Source organism: Clinocottus analis, unplaced genomic scaffold (assembly GCF_023055335.1).
Source record: "Clinocottus analis isolate CAN_PGR_092001 unplaced genomic scaffold, fCliAna1.0.p SCAF_16, whole genome shotgun sequence".
Lineage (NCBI taxonomy): Eukaryota > Metazoa > Chordata > Actinopteri > Perciformes > Cottidae > Clinocottus > Clinocottus analis.
The window spans coordinates 15,954,450-15,971,949 of record NW_027175887.1 but is presented as its reverse complement, the minus strand read 5'-3'; the positions used below and the strand labels follow the sequence as shown (position 1 = coordinate 15,971,949).

The 17,500-nt window shown below is 45.2% G+C and overlaps 1 protein-coding gene across 2 annotated transcripts in view; it reads left to right on the top strand.

The window, feature by feature from the left end:
* The first annotated feature begins 2,800 nt into the window (after positions 1-2,800).
* LOC137786892 (protein kinase C beta type-like) overlaps positions 2,801-17,500 on the top strand; it is an 81,556-nt gene continuing 66,856 nt past the window's right edge. For both annotated transcript variants that reach the window (XM_068579028.1, XM_068579027.1), the window contains exons 1-2: positions 2,801-3,238; positions 4,765-4,796. In XM_068579028.1, coding sequence (XP_068435129.1) covers positions 3,057-3,238; positions 4,765-4,796 — 214 coding nt within the window. In that variant the 5' untranslated portion in view covers positions 2,801-3,056. The remainder of the gene's footprint in view (positions 3,239-4,764; positions 4,797-17,500) is intronic.

The following is a 17,500-nucleotide window of genomic DNA, read 5'->3' as shown; positions in this document are numbered from 1 at the left end:
AGCATTCAACGCTACCTCAAAGCTAAAGCACAGCTTGTCGTCTTCCAGACTAGTGGAAAGAAAACATCTAAAATACACATTGAGGGTTTATTTTACTACATTTACTACAGGATTTCTCCTAAATTCACCAAAAGTTAGCATTAGTTAGCATAAAATCTCAGAAAACTTGAGCTTCAATAGTCTTTTTGTAATTTGCATTTTCATGGTGATAGCCTCTCTATTAGTTAGAATTATTACCACATTCATGTAGTGAATACACATCCCAGTACACATCCAGAGTATTAATACACACGTCACATCCTGAGTATTAATACACACGTCACATCCAGAGTATTAATACACACGTCACATCCTGAGTATCGATGATATTGAAAGAGATCAGTGGCTTATAGAGCGATATGACGGGTCACTGTGTCAAAGTTCACACACACACACACACACACACACACACACACACACACACACACACACACACACGCCGGGTCAGGTCCTCCGTCACCAGAGCCTCTTGACGCCTGCAAATTAAACCAAAAGCATTATTTCACCGAGAAAAAAAACGATTTTCTGCGTGTGTGTGTGTGTGTGTGTGTGTGTGTGTGTGTGTGTGTGTGTGTGTGTGTGTGTGTGTGCCTCTTGAACGAGCTGCTAGTGAGCAGAACCTCGTATTGATGGGACACCAGTGCGAGCTGCACGCGCTGGTGTCTGTCCTGCAGCTAAATCAATCTCATCTAGGTCATGCGCTGCCAGTTGGGACTGTGGGTGTCCCACGTCCTGACACGAGACGCTGCGGCTCTGGTTTTTAATGTGTGTGTGTGTGTGTGTGTGTGTGTGTGTGTGTGTGTGTGTGTGTGTGTGTGTGTGTGTGTGTGTGTGTGTGTGTAGACCTCATGACTGTGCTGCAGAGATGCAGGTGGTTCGAAAGAGAGCATCACACTCTCAGATCAAAAGGAGGGCCGTATCATTTTTTTCGACATTAAATGCATCTTGAAAAAAAGAAGAAGAAAAAACTTCGCGTGACATGAAATATGAAATTGGTCCAACAACGGCAGACGACGAGCCTCCCAAAAAATCCCTTTGCAAGCAAAAGTCTTAAGATGAGTCACAACGCAGCAACTGTGCTCGCTTTTCAATGCCAGCACTCAAGACTTAAAGACTTGTGTTTTTCCTCCTCTTCCCCCCAAATGGGAGACGTCTCCTTTTTTTTTTTTTTTTGGGGAAACGAGCGCTTCAATTCTTCAAATATTGAACGTCGTCTCTCGGTGTTTACTGTCGGCTGCACACATTTCTGATTTAAGAAATGATGTTTATCCGTGCTGTTCCACAGCTATTTGCATGACTCGCTCCGGATGAAAGTGAATCTTAAGAAATGGAGCTTGGTGCACAGAGATGTTGGATAATATGACATATATACGTGATGTCATAAGGTATCTGTTGCTTTAGCGTCTCTGGAGTTTGACCAGTGTCAAATTAAACCGCCTAGACGTAGAAATAATGCGTTTTTAGACGATCCTGTCTCCTAGAAATACATTTATAATTATAATTTTACAGTTTTGTGTGAGCTGAAAGGCTCATTGTTGTAATTGTTTGTCCAATAGCTGCAAAGAGCGTCCTTTCCTGAAGCATTGGGAGGGGATTTTGGGACTAAATCTGCAGTCCTTTTCGTTTAATCCAGTTATAATTACCCACAAATTAAGTGGCGCATCGTCCAAAGATCCTCTCCTTTTAGTGCGATGGAAGCACAGAGGTAAGTTCAGAAACCTAAAAGATAACACGATCAAACTGCTGATGAACCAACTGGACGCTTTAGACTTTATTTTAAGACTTTTATTTTAAGACTTTTAAAGAAATGGTTTTCTGAGCTGAACAACAGGAACAATAACCATGTTAATGTCCATGGATCTGTATTGGTTAAGATATATATTGATATTACAGGATACTCGCTCATTTTTAATCCAAAAAAATAAATTATAAATGTACTACGCCCCAATTTCATCCACATTGCCCACTCCCAAGAAACCACCAAAACGCACAATCTTTAGGTCAAACTTCAACTTTTAGCATTCGGGCCGAAGGTTAGTGTGACGCAGCAAATTAGTGGGATAAAAAAAAACATAAAATCAGATTTCATATTACAGTTTAAATATCTGATGGGCTTTGAGAACGCTGGATATCTCCTTCAAAGTCTAGTTTGGTGAACTGTTACTGAAAGATGCACTTAGGCGCCGGAGATAAATGAGCTTTTACCGGCTAAAGTCTCCAAGTAACATTTAAATGTCAGGGAAGAGAGAAGAAGGTGAAACTCTCTCTCTCTCTCTCTCTCTCTCTCTCTCTCTCTCTCTCTCTCTCTCTCTCTCTCTCTCTCTCTCTCTCTCTCTTCAAACTCAATGTGCTTTATTGACATGAATGTTCCAAAAAAAGACAAAAGTATTGCCAAAGCATTAAGAAAAAGAAAACTGTTGTGTTTCTTGGCACAATTAAATGACTAGTCTCTCTCTCTCTCTCTCTCTCTCCTCTCTCTCTCTCTCTCTCTCTCTCTCTCTCTCTCTCTCTCTCTCTCTCTCTCTTTCTCTTGCCGCTCTCTCTCTCTCTCTCTCTCTCTCTCTCTCTCTCTCTCTCTCTCTCTCTCTCTCTCTCTCTCTCTTTCTCTTGCCGCTCTCTCTCTCTCTCTCTCTCTCTCTCTCTCTCTCTCTCTCTCTCTCTCTCTCTCTCTCTCTCTCTCTCTCTCTCTCTCTCTCTCTCTCTCTCTCTCTCTCTCTCTCTCTCTCTCTCTCTGTGTGTGCGCTCAGAGGAAAAAGAGGAAGCGGAGCGAGAGGAGCGCAGGGGAAGCTCGTCTACTCAACTGAGGCACAAGATTACAACAACAACAAACAAAAAACCCCCAGAAACACCCCAAAACAAACAAAAACAAACAAACAAACCCACCTCGAGCTCGTGTTCCGGTTCCTCTGCTCCTCCTCCGCCCCGGAACAGCGCGCGAGAAGCGACTCGTGCAGCCGCGTAAAAGGCGCCGACAGCCCGCGAGAGAGAGAGAGACACACCGCTGCTCAGCCGGAGGAATGGCAGACTCTGCGGCGGCCAACAGCGACGGGGAGGACGGAGCCCGCGACGAGCCCATGCGGGGCTTCGCGCGCCAGGGGGCCCTCCGCCAGAAGAACGTGCACGAGGTGAAGGACCACAAATTCATCGCGCGCTTCTTCAAGCAGCCCACCTTCTGCAGCCACTGCACCGACTTCATCTGGTGAGCAGCCGGAGGGGGTTGAAGGAGAGAAGGGGTGTGTGGGGGGCACTTTGACATATGAGTAATGCAAATCAGCCTGTTGGGTTGGATTGAAACGGATAGATGTGGAGGGATAATTGTGTTTTTCTGAATGTTTAATTGGGCTATCAAAGCATGGACGTCAGTGGACGTCATGTCCAGTTCAGTTCTGGTTGAAATGACAAAAAAAGTGCAGAGAGATGAGGCTTGTTGATTTGAGAAATATATAAAAAAAGACAAAATGGCTGTATAGTGTTTGATAGTGTTACATCATTAAGTTGAAGAAAGTGGGAGGACTGCACAGATAACTTAAAAATAAACATTGATTTACAGCCTTATTCAAGGCACTTGTTGATGCTATAAGTGTGAGGGGAAGACCGGGAGATGATGTGGGCTGCAACCAGTGAGACCATTGTGTGATCTGGTGTTAAGTAGGCAGAGGAACTGGCAGAGGCTCAGCGAAAAAAAGGAAACAAAAGGCAAGTGAGCTTCTGCCAACTCGCTGTCACAGAAAGTGTCTCAGATGGGTCAAACCCTGACAGGAGCTCAGCCCTCCTCCTCTTCCTCCTCTTCCTGCCTTCATTTTTCTCCTCTAAATCACCTGCGCAGACTTGTCACCATGCGAACCCACCAGGGTTTCCCACCCGGTGTCTTGGCTCGGGTTGTTAGATGAGTTTCCGGCTTTAGGTTGGCCTCATTTGTCCCGTTTTATTATTATCTGTGCTGTGCACTATTCCCAAAACGGGCGTTATTCAACTCCTGTGGTGGGCTTTTTTTAATTTGTGAATGGCTAAATGATTGGACCTAGAAGACACTGAGTGTTTGTGTGACGTTCTGTGTGTGTGTGTGTCTCTGGTTGTATACTAAACAGGAACACTGTGCAACCTAATTGCTCGACCTGAACCGTCTATCAATCCATCTATCTGGGTCAATAAGCATAATGACAAGAACAATGAGTGATTTCACACCCTTTTAGAGAGGATTTATTTGTAGCCACAATATGGAAATGTGCAGGGCTGTGTGTGTGTGTGTGTGTGTGTGTGTGTGTGTGTGTGTGTGTGTGTGCATGCAGTATGATGCATCATTCTCCAGTCCATGATCTACGTGTGGTTGACCCGCCTGCCCCGGGGCAGACACAGCCCTGCCTAACAGAACAGTTTGTGTTGACCTCAGTACACTAATACAATAATCCAATGGCCTCGCCGCTTGCATACAGTGTGTGTGTGTGTGTGTGTGTGTGTGTTTAATCTATGCACCTTTGAACGGAAATCTTTAGCGCTGCACATGCATGGCAGATTGTATTTGACATTCACTTCTACGCAAATGTCTTGAGGCAAAGAGGGAGAGAGGGAGAGAGGGGTGGGGGTTTCAAATTCCTTTTCTGAGTTCCTTCTCCGTGTGTGTGTGCGTGCGTGTGTGTGTGTGTGAGGGAGAGACGTGTGTGTGCGTACACACGTCTGTGCCTGTACATTGTTCAACCTGTTTTCTGTGTATGTTTTTCTCTGCAGGGGATTTGGCAAGCAGGGATTCCAGTGTAATGGTAGGTGGAACACACACACACACACACACACACACACACACACACACACACACACTCTCTCACCTGTGAAGTCAAATCTGACATTTCTGCACTGCACCTGTTGGCATGCACTTGTTGAAACAACTGCACTATACTGACTTGTGGCGTTCGACTGTTGGTTCAGGCCTGAAATCACGGCCTTGGCGCCTCCCTTAGCGTAGCCCCTCCCCCTCCCCCCAAACACCGTATACAAACTAGGAAACATCAGTCACAACGCTCACTTCACCTCAGCCTACACAGATCTGCTAGCTATAGCGGTGTTGTGCTAGCCATCTGGCACAGATCCCGGCGGCCAGGAAGTGTTTTTCCCGTCGTTGGGCCGGACTCCTCAGCGCTCTCTGCGCGTATGCTAACGTCGCGGCGGTTCAATTGTTTAGAGCATCTCAGCCCCTCCTCCCTCACTCTCAGCAACATTACTCTAAATATATATCACATTTGACTGGGTGGTTTGGCTTTTCTGTGGCGTGAAACCATATTTATATTTGCTTTGCCCAGACTTTAGTGACTGGCGGTGAACTCTGTCGCCGCCACTTTCTGTTTCTCATTTCTCATTTTCTGCCTCTCATTCAATCTTCATCAGCCGCCTCACCGTTGTCATTTACTACCTGCTTCCTCTTCTTTCTCTCCACCTCTCCTGCTGCCGTCTCCCATATTCGTTTCCTTTCGCTTGCTTCTCTTCGCCCTCTCCGGTGACTCATTTATCTTCTGTCCTCTATTCGCTTCCTTTCCTGAGTTCTGAGCGCTTGTATCTGATACAAAATATAAAAACATGCGAAAAAAAAAGGTATGCCATTGTTTATTCTGTGTGGCTTTTAGGTGGGTTTTAATTCACAGAGCTCAAACGTTGACTCACTGAACGTCAGTAGCTTGACAGGCCAGTCAGCCCCGCTGTGCAATTCACTGCAAGCCGTTTTTAAAATAGTCTTGCAACTCTGTGAGATTTGACTCAAACAAAGAACAATATTAGGAAGCTCTGCCACCAGTCTGGGAGAAAACTAGAAGAAATAATGGACATATTATCTACATATATGTGAGATAAGTGTCGGGCACCAGGAACTTATTCTGCAGCCGAAGATAAGTGCAGCCGTGGATTTAGCTTTCCGTGTGAATAGAGGCATTAAAGATCAGTGGAGCAAGTCTGTGTGGGAAAAGGTGCCACAGTCTGGAAGTGGAGGCAGGACTTTGGTGCTTTATTCATTGTGGAGCAAACTGTAGGCGTCGTTTTAAGGTATTGATAGTTGGATTTTGACCAAGGATGTTGGAAGGAAGTGAGTCAGCACAAAACGCGGCTATATAATCCAAAAGTAGGAAGAAAAAAGAAGCACAGGTGTTCATATTGACACTGAAGTGGCAGGAATTAAAATCCATCCATCGGTAATTCTGTTATTTACATCTTTTCTTTTTTTGAAAAGGCCCGTCGGTCACTTTGAGAGACGAGCGAGCGAGAAAACGCTCCGTCACAAAGCTCAAACTGAAAGCGAAGCTCGTGGTTAAAGTGTGCTCACTCTGGATCCGTTCGTCAGCGGCGATGCGGCGTTCACTTCCTGAAACGATGAAGCCACTTTACGCCTGCGGGCTGTCGCCGGTTTCGTCTGCTCAGAGGAGGACTGATGACACGCTGCAGTAATCGATGCCATTAGACGCGTCCTCGCTGATAAAGAAACCTTTCCTTTCCTCGTCTTTCATCCACAAGACCCGGCGTCGTCTTGGTGGAAATGACACAAGCTCTCAGAAAAAACACACATCCAGTTGACAAAAAAACAAACATTGTGATGCTTTGAGCTTTTTGTGTGTGTGTTTTTTTTTGTTATCAGTTTGCCTGAAGTCTGTCTCTTCCACTCGCGTTAACGGCCGACTGCATGCGTTCAAGGATTTTTCACATCTCCTAGCAACAGTGAAATATTCAGACGCAGCCGTGTCTATATGCTGTGGGATGGAGAAGGTGCAGCGCAGCAGTGGGCTCGCTGGTAATTGGTCCACGTGCACACGCAACGGGGTCAATGGCGTCCTTTAGAGGAAGCATCCGCCGCTCTGCAGGAACCCCTCTGGGCCTCTGGAGAGGAAGGGGTGTGGTTGCAGGTGTTGGGGGCACTCACTGTATGCACTCTGTGTGTGTGTGTGTGTGTGTTTGTGGGGGTTGAGGGCATTAAATGAAAGAACTTATCTTGCCACGGGCCTAAGGTTTTAAGAAATTTAAAAAAAGGAAAGAAAGTGCAGAAAGTAACCAAAATACATGGAAAAACATTCAAACTGGTGTTTCTGGTGTTGCTGCTGCTGCTTCTTCTTTCCCAAGGGCATCGTTTTAGTTTCATTCAAGGCTTCTTCAAGGTCGCTGAGATGTTTGAAAAGGGAAACGAAGCATCAGGTGTTTACCACCGTTTATTTTTAATTTGATTGTGATGAATTTATTGCACCAAATCTAGATTTAAGAATTGAAAAGTCTGCATCGTGTTCATAGATTTGTCCCTCCTCTCTTACCGTAGTTAGCTATTCTCCTGCTGCAGCTACTTTTTACTGTTTTACAGCCTTTGAAGGTCTAATTAGGTCAGTAAGTATTTATCTATGTAACATGTAAATATCTCCTACGATATATTTTCTGTGTGCTTATCGTTTGGTATAACCTCTGACTTGTAGCAATAGATGCTAATCGCGATTAGCATTTCTCCATTGACATCACTGTTAAAATTGGCTCAGACGCTAACGGGTCAAGTGAGTCATGTAGATGGTTAATTAGCTTTTTCTGGCATTATGGCTGAATCATATATTCATATGGACAGTTTGTAAGTTTTAATTCTTAGTAAAAACCCAAATCTACTCTCGATTTCTGGGTCTTTATTTCATGGATCTGCCGTTAGCTATCTGCTAAGCTAACTTCCGCTTGGAAAAGCAGGACGAGATCCTTTTCCTTGAACGTCTGTGGAGTTCACCGTCGCTGCAGGCTGACGAGGGCCGCGAAGAGAGGAGGAAGAGGTTCAACGAGGTTAACATGACCTTGAAGAGGAAGGTGAACCGGATCGTCGTGGAAAAGAGTGATGCTATCACTGAAACAACGAGTGAAAAGAAAGCTCTCGACGCAAAGAACCAGGAGACCGAGGGCGAGCTGAAAGAGGAGAGGAGACGACGGGGTCGGCTCGCCGCAGAGGACGACCGAGTCGAACACACGGAAGAGCAGACGAAGCTCGCCACGCGGCGACATGTTGACCTTCAGGTCTCTGACCTGCACCTTCAGGAGCTCGACCCCAAAAAAAACTGACAAGGAGAAGAATCAGATGAAGGAGGGAGACGGAAAAGGAGTTACTGAAAACAGGAGGAGAGGGAAGAAAAGGTGAAGAGACGACGAGGAACTAAAAAGACGAACAAAAGAAAGGAAGTTGAGGCGAGTGTATAGAAGAGAGAGAACTTATAGTATCCCCCCTCACTCAGCCCAGAAATGGCGGACGTCACGTCCTGTCTTTCTCACCACAGCGGCCATCACCATCTCCCCGTAAGGTTGCGACGCCATTTTTTGGTTTAAAAAGGTTTTCACTCCAGGTGATCCGGTTACGACCCAAACTCAAAGACTTGCAGGGACAAAATGTATAATTTGAACTTCCACGACTGAATGTTTAAACGTTATTTCGCCGACGCCCACGCTGAGAAGTACTGAAGGGCACAGATTCATCAAGGCTGAAAAATACTCTTTCTCATTCTAACAGCAGTTAATAAACCTCTTGAGCCCGAGGAACATGTGTGTGTTTATTAAAAAAACCTTTTTTAACGAGCAGTAATCCATAGTGGACATAATGTTTACCGACCAGAATAAACAGCAGTCAACAACTGAATTGATTAACATCCAAACCTTTCGTCGTGTGTGTGTGTGTGTGTGTGTGTGTGTGTGTGTGTGTGTGTGTGTGTGTTGCAAGTTGGTCTCCGACTCATTCGGCCGTCTGGAGTAAGGTATCACTTCGTAGAGCTCGGGGAGAAAGGGAATTCCTCTGCAAGGTCACACACACACACACACACACACACACACACACACACGCACACACACACACAGACACACACACACACACACACAGGGTGTTGCTTTGCCTCTTGGGTCGTGTTTGTTTGGCAGTCGCATAGTTGTCCCACAACTAAACGGAGGACGTCTTGTGTGTGTGTGTGTGTGTGTGTTGGATGTGACGCGTTCGTATCATTTATTTTTATAGCGTTGGGTTTATTAGTTCCTCTTGGTCTTCCTCCGCCTGGTCACGGGTGTAAAAAAAGGAAGTTGGACGTGCCTCTGCATGCATAAAGTATCTTTTGCTGCTTTTCGTCAATATGTTATGATTATGATCAGTCGGATCTTGCTGCTTCCCTAACAGAAGTCCGTAGGACTTGAGGTCAGAAGTCTGAATAGCAGGAGGAGGCCGGGGGCCGAAGCGACCGCCCGAAAGCAGACGCTTGTGGTGCTGCGTCTCCCCAGAAAGGATGTGGTGCTGTAGAGAGTTTGGCAGCTCGTGCATAATACGACTTGTCTTTCCTTCCTGAACTAACGTAGACGTTAGATTGCCGTGTTTGATTTCAGCACTTTCCATTACACGCCAATCAATAAGCTGCTTTTACGAGAACGCGGACAGTAGAGCGCCGCCGTGCCCGGTGGCTATCGGACCTCTTGCTACTCCCATGAATTAAAAAACAAGCTGACCGCAGACTCCACGCCGCGGAAGAACTAGGAAGTGATTATTTTTTTAGGTGATTTGACTGAATGCTGCGCATGAAGAATCCAAAAAATGTTTGGAGAATAACTTGTGCTTCACGTGTTTAATGCTGGATTTTAATGAGCTGGTGAGCTCTTATTTCCTTAATGGCTGCTTGTGCAGAGACTCGTGGGCTCTAATGCTTCCACGTGATTGGTTTAGTGTGTGTGTGTGTGTTCATGCACGTGTTCCTAAATGAGTGTGTTAATGATGAGTTGGGTTTCAGGCTCGTCGGGTGTCCTCCGCCGTCTCCTCTCGGAATTGTGATAATGGACAAAATTATTCCTTTTCTTAGCGAGCTCGAGGGGGGAATCAGATGGAGAAAACAATCTGTGTGCAGGGAAAGTATGGAAAAGAAGGAATGCAGAGATGAGGAGGGGGAGAAGTCCAGGATGATGAAGTGGGGGGTGGAAGAGGGGGAGGAGGAAGTGAGTGGGGAAGGGTGGAGGAAGGAGAGGAGGATTACTTGTGATTTTCTTGAAAGTTCCCACTGAAAGCAGCTCATAGCGGGCGCCGGGAGAAGCAGAAGGATGAAAAGCATGTTCCTTGTCCTCAGAGAGCGATGACACAAAAGTGCTGTTTTCTCTGCGGTCTTGTACTGTCACGTGATGTAATTTGAGGCGTACTGTACGCGGAGCAAAGCAAAGAGAATACAGGAGAGAGAGAGAGGAAAAAAAGAGGAACTTGATGAAGGATTGAGGGGGGAAAAAAGGCAGAAATAGTCGAGATGCACGCTCTGTAAATTCCCCGTAATGTATTCAATCCAATTCTGCTCAGTGTCCCCAAAATATAATCCTTTCACACGAGGTCTCCTGTGCCGTTAGCGACGATGCTATCGAGACAAATGGCTCCAGGACATTTGATTTGGAAGATTTCGATCGTGTTCGAGAGGCCCGCACAAAGCTCAAGCGATCTGTTACTGCAGGCAGAGGACAGTTACATATACATATATATAAAAAGAAAGGAATAAATTAAACTAGGCAGATGGTTGCAAAATGAATGAGAAAGGTATGCTGGAATGACACTCGAGCAGAGAGGTGGTGGGTGAGATTTCTCTGCCAGGCAGAGGAGATAATGGAAGAGAGCGATGTTGTCGGCATGGAGTGTATATTTCACCTAAATCAAGCCCATAAAGGTGTCGTCTGCTGCAATCTATTGACTCTCCGAGGAAAGGAAAACTGTTTATACTCCATGAAAAGCACTATTCAGGAGCTGTGTTCGAGCTTCCCTTTTGACTCGCGGCGTCTTTTGTGTTTCGCTTTAATTGGGTGTCTCTGGCGTTCACCCGGCGAGCATCGACTACCGCCGGGCGCGGTGCCCACGGTTGCTCCCGCTTACGCAACGAGGCGCTTTCTGCCTTTTTTCCACGAGCCCTTTCCGGGTTCAAGTGAGTTAGTGAACGCTCGCGAAACATCTGCAACGTCTGTCGGCGCCGGCGAACGCAGCTCAGGTGCTCCTGCAACTCCGACCCGCGTGGGAGGGAGGTCTCCGGATCCAAAACCTGCCTCCTACACACACACACACACACGCACACACACCAATATATATGCACGCATACGCATGCATGCACACGTACACACACAGATCACACAAATGCATGCACAAAAACAAAAGGGGTATTCATGCAGGAGAACATGAAACGCAGAAAAGCCCGCGCACACACACACACATCTGATGTTGAGGTGTGTGACTGAGATGCTGAAGTAAAGCAGAGGAGATAAATACATCTGATTGTGTCATCCAGTCTTTCGTTTTTCCACCTGCTCTCCCTCCTTTCTCTCTCTCTCTCTGCCTTTTTTTTTTTTATCTCTTCCTCATCTTCTCCCCATCTTTCTGCCCCCCCTCCGCCTCTTGCCCTCCATTGCTCCGTCTTTCTCAGTGTTTCTCTCTCTGTGTTCATCGTTCCCCCCCCTTCTCTCCTCCCTCCACCATTCCTCCGGCTCCCCCACTTCTCCCACCCTCCACCTCTCTCTCTCCATCTCCCCCTCTTTCTCTCCTGTGGCCAAGTGTTGGAAGCTGTGGGCTTTGATGCTTTTATAAATAGCCCAAGTGTTCCATTGAGAGTACTACTAAATGGGATGGCGAGATGGGTGGATGGATGGATGGATGGGGGAGTGGAGAGGGGGATGGATGGAGGAGGGCTGAGTATGTAGGTGTGAAGGGAGAACATTGAAAAGTGCCAGGAAAAAGAGAAAAAGATTAAAAAGCATCAGGAGCCGACAGGTGTTTATTGAGATAATAGAAGGTTCTGATCGGAGAATAAAGATGTGACACAGTGCGGTCTCGAGATATTATAATAATAATTAGTAAATTATTATGTACTGCATTTTTTGCTGTTTTATCATGGAGAAAAAAAAATTCTACATTTAAATATCCAATTAAGAAACAGTCGGTTGCTTAGAAGTCATCATTTCAGCCAGGTGGCATTTACAGGATGCGTATCTCAGTTCTGAGCCAGCCATGATTGTTTATGTTGAGTTTAGCTTGAGGGTAATCGCTCGTATACTTAACCGGCGTCTTGTGGTAAAACTTGACGGGCGTCATTTCCCAAAAAGACATTCACCACCATGTCTGCATCTTCCTCAGGAAATGGCAGGTTGACCACAGCGATGTGAAAACTGCGACGTGTAAAAAGCTGCAGTGAAAACACGTCCTGAGGTGGTCGTTGCTCTGTTGGTTGTTGTCGAAAAACACACACACGCACATGCACACACGGGTAGGTGTGAAAAACAGAGTGTTGTTTTGTTCAGTTGAACTTGGTCAGAGCAGGTTTAATGTTCACCATCTTAGTTCAGTCTGCAGTGTGCGAACACAAAGCACTGAACACAAAAAAGTCCCTACAGTAAAAGTCAGGATATGAGCCGCTACTATCTTCGGTGGTTGTAGCCAGCTAGCTGCTGCTAGCTCCCCGCTGTAGCCAAATAGCACTACTGCTAGCTCCCCGCTTTAGCCAGCTAGTGCTGCTGCTAGCTCCCTGGTGTCGCCAGCTAGTGCTGCTGCTAGCTCCCTGGTGTCGCCAGCTAGTGCTGCTGCTAGCTTCCCGCTGTAGCCAGTTAGCTCCCTGCTAGCTCCCTGCTAGTTCCCCACAACCACTGACGGTAGCGGGACCAGCCCCGTCTCATCGCCCGACGCGGGAAGATAGCAGCAGCGCTAGCCGGCTAAGCTAGTAGCGGCTTATAACCCAACTTTCACGATATTGTATTCTTATTTTAGGTTATTTAGTCACTCGGACAAATGGAAATGTTGCCCTCCTGGTTGCTCCAGAGCACAGGACCAAAGTGGTTCCTCTTCATCCTGAGGAAGACGAGGACGTTGGTGATCCACTTGGTGGCGAAGATGTTTATCATCCTCCCGGTTTTGGTGTTAGCTTTCATCGACCCGTTTAATGTGAATCCTCACAAACCTTTCAGGAGGACGTCTATGGCGTTGTGTTCTTCACTATTCCTTCCCAGTGAAGCGCTAACCTCGCCCCAAACAGCTCTTCAAGGACTTTATTCCCAGCATTTCCATGAGTTCATGTTATATAACACCACCGTGCGGTCTTTCATGCCAGGACACAACAACTCTCGTAGTGAGTGAGCCTCGGCCGCTTTATCGATGGGGGCCAAAAATATTGCAGCATTATAGTGCATTGATTTTTCCTTCGTTCCCCTGGTGCCTTTCAGACACAACAAACCTGAACAGCTTCGAGCTCGCGGCACGCAACATGATATGAAGCGCGTGTGTTCAGCTGGGAAAGGCAACTTCTGCTTATGTGAAAGTGGAGGAGACGCCGCTGTGGAGGTTTCAGTGGAATTCATTTAAGCCGTTGCTGGATGACGTGACTGCGGGCCACAATGTGAAAAGAGGAAGTCCAGAAGAGCCACGAGTCGTCAAAAGTAATTTAATTAAACGTTCACATTTTCAGTTTGAGCTACGCACACATGTCTATTATGACTTTGTGTCTTTCTTACACGTTCCCTCCCTGAACTGCTTCCTCTTCTCAGTTCTCTCTCTGTGTGTGTGTGTGTGTGTGTGTGTGTGTGTGTGTGTGTGTGTGTGTGTGTGTGTGTGTGTGTGTGTGTGTGTGTGTGTGTGTGTAAACACAGGTGTAATGTGAGCTAAAGGCCTCGTCTGGTATACTCGCTGCACATAGCAAAGTCAGTCATCAGTGACCATCTGATGCATCTATGTGTGTGTTTATTCCACAGGTGTGTGTGTGTGTGTGTCTGCATGTGTGTCTCCGTGTGAGTGTGACAAAGTCTAATTTTACTTGTCAGTGAGGGCAGGCTCCTTTTTTTGATCTGATCTACTTTCACACATCTGAAGACTCTGATCACTCAGAGTGTGTGTGTGTACGTGTGTGTTTGTGTTTGTGTGTGTGTGTGCACGCACGCCTGAACTCACTTCCAGTTACAGATTGACAGACCTCCTCCTCCTCCTCCTCTTCCTCCGGGGCTCTGTCGTCCTCGCCGCTGACATTTGCGGCAGTAGTGCACCCGTTGCCACGCGACACCTCGGGAGACATATTGGGACGCATCAGACGGCCGTCGTTGGGTCGAATCCCCGTCTGGCGTCACAGCCCACGAACAAAAGAGCAGTTGTAGGAAGAAAAAAAAGCTTTTTGGGGCACAAAGTACTGGACGAAATGAACCCTTTTGACCTGATAATGGCCCCCGTGTAGAAAATGAAGCGATTACATCCTGAGTGGGAAGATGAACCAATCAGAACGCTTGATTTGATCCACCTGCATTATAATTAAGCAATAAGGTACGAGAGGCAGTGCTGTATCGTCAATAATGTACTGATCGTTAGGTCTGACGCGCAGCAATACGACGACAGTTAATATGTCTGTACGTATAATATTACAGCTTTATTGTTTTTTTTTCATTGCTTATTTATATTACTTGTTTAATCTTGTTTCATTTTTACTATTTCGTTGTACTTTACCCTCTGCTGCTGTAATCCCATCAGTTTATGTTAGACTCATAAAAGATATTATCTTATCTAAATTATATATTCTCTCTTTCCATAGTCCCTGGAGGGCAATCTCCCCGTGATTGTAACGGAGTAGCCCAAGTTTCAGTTGTCGCCCGTCAGTCTGAGGTTTTCCAAAGAATTTGGTATCACAAAATAAAAAAATAATTTATATATATATATATATATATATATATATATATATATAAATATATATATATATAAATATATATATATATATATATAAATATATATATATATATTTAAATATATATATATATATTTATTTATTTATTTATTTATATATATATATATATATAAATATATATTCATATATATAAATAAATAAATATATATATATATATATTTATGTATTTATTTATTTCTATATATATATTTATTTATATATATATATATATATATATATATATATATATATATATATATATATATATATATATATATATATATATTTATATATATATATATACACACACACAACATTATCTCATGAACATACTGGACAAACATTTGTGACACCTTTCACAGGTCAATGTGATTTTCAACACATTACCTTTTTAATAATGAATATTGTTCCCCTGCTTTGTGCAAATCAGCGGTACAATTACAGAAAAGAGCCAAAAGGTGTGATTTATTTTATTTTTTGAACTCCGGTCCTCCCACATCGCTGTCTCAGCGCAACGTCTGCTCCCCTCCGCTGGTTCGCTCTTTAATTATTCACTCTCCCGTCCACTTGTCTCCTCCGTGATCGCTGCCACGCGACCTTTGACCCCTCCCTCCCGCTCTGTATTTGTTCGCAATGGGCGGCGAAGCGTCCAGTTGAACCCGATCGAGGACGACGAGACGAGCTAAATGTCCCAAACGTGAGTCACGGGCGCGTAGGTGGGGGGTCGCCCACCTGGATTAGTAACGCGCGGTCGTCGTGGGTTTGGAGATGAAATGCACGGTGATATAATTTCCTGGATGGTGAAAAGAGATTCTCAACCTTTTTTTTCAGTGATGTGTACCCTCTAACCGGCGCAAAGCATTGTGGGTTGAAAAAACAATGCAAAACACAGCGCTGTGTCATCAGTGTCTGAGTTAAGATCGAATATACACAATTCAGTTTAACACTTCATTATGTTTTAAATAAGAATTTTTGAATTAATCCCATATATATATATATATATATATATTTTGTAAGTACCACCAGGGGTACACATTTGAGACCCACTGCCATAAATAGTCCACATGAAATACTTGTTTTGTGTACTTTTCTGTGAATTAAATACCTATAATCTGATTCTCTGATACATTTGAGTGGGTGTGTGCGTCATGTGTGTGTCTCTATGTGGTGTGTGTGTGTCTGCATGTGGTGTGTGTGTGTGTGTGTGTCTGTAGGTGAAGTGTATGTGTCTATGTGTGGTGTGTGTGTCTTTATGTGGTGTGTGTGTGTGTCTGTATGTGGTGTGTGTGTCTTTATGTGTGGTGCGTGTGTCTGTATGTGGTGTGTGTGTCTGTATGTGGTGTGTGTGTCTCTATGTAGTGTGTGTGCGTGTGTGTGTATCTATTGTGTGTCTGTTTCGGTGGATCTTATACTGTACCAGAAATCAAAATCACAGAAAAAAACTATTTACATATTCGCCCCATTTCTCTCTCTCTCTCTGTGTGTGTGTGTGTGTGTGTGTGTGTGTGTGTGTGTGTGTGTGTGTGTGTGTGTGTGTGTGTGTGTGTGTGTGTGTGTGTGTGTGTGTTGTCGGATGGCGACCAGCTAACTGTGTCACTGTTGCTCCTGAGATGCTTTAACCCGTTCATCTGAAGACGGTAACCTAGCAACAGGGACACGAGCCGACAGAAGTGTGGTGATCCCGGACCTCTTTCTTTCTTTTCTTCTCCTTCTGTGTCTCCCTCCATCTTTGTGTCTTCTTTTTTATTTGACTTCCAGCTTTCAAGTCACCTCTCTCTCTCTCTCTCTCTCTCTCTCTCTCTCTTTCTCTTTAGTCTTTTCTCTCTCTCTCTCTCTCTCTCTCTCTCTCTCTCTCTCTCTCTCTCTTTCTCTTTAGTCTTTTCTCTCTCTCTCTCTCTCTTTTTCTCTCTCTCTCTCTCTCTCTCTCTCTCTCTCTCTCTCTCTCTCTCTCTCGTGTGTCATCTCTCTCGCTCGACCTCCTCACTAGTTTCCCTTTTTTATTGTTTCCCGTTTGTCTGGATATTGTTGAGCGTGAGACGTTGTTGTTGTTGTTGTTGTTGTTGTTGTCGTGTGTTGCTTGACCGTTTACACACACGTGTCTCCAATCTGACATAATCTCTGCTTTATTCCTCATGGATTAGAGCATTAACCTGCAGAACAACACAACAGTGCTCCTCCTGACAGAAGTACAGACGGAAGAAGAAGAAACAGGAGTGTGTGTGTGTGTGTGTGTGTGTGTGTGTGTGTGTGTGTGTGTGTGTGTGCGCATGTAAAGAAGATAACAGCCAGGCAGCACTGGTCTGTTGCCAAACATTGAGCGAGTTGTTGTAGACGATGCCTTGCTTTGCCCTCACACACACACACACACACACACACACACACACACACACACACACACACACACACACACACACACACACACGTACACACACGTACACTTGCGTTCTTTGTTTACATGTGTTTTCTCCCTCCCCTAACACGCACAATCTCTGATTCAGAATCACAGCGCGCGCACACACACACACACACACACACACACACACACACACACACACACACACACACACACACACACACACACACACACACACGGATCATAAAACTCGCTTCAAAGCTAGTATATATATATATATATATATATCTTGCCCAAACTGTGTTTACTTGAGGGAGAACCGAGGGGGCGGGCGCTCCCTTCTTTTGCGACGATGCCATTGGCCGGTGCACGCTCACGTGCACGCTCACGTGCACTAAAAGCCATATGCTACATTAATCCTTTCAAGATGTCATCAATTAATCAATCA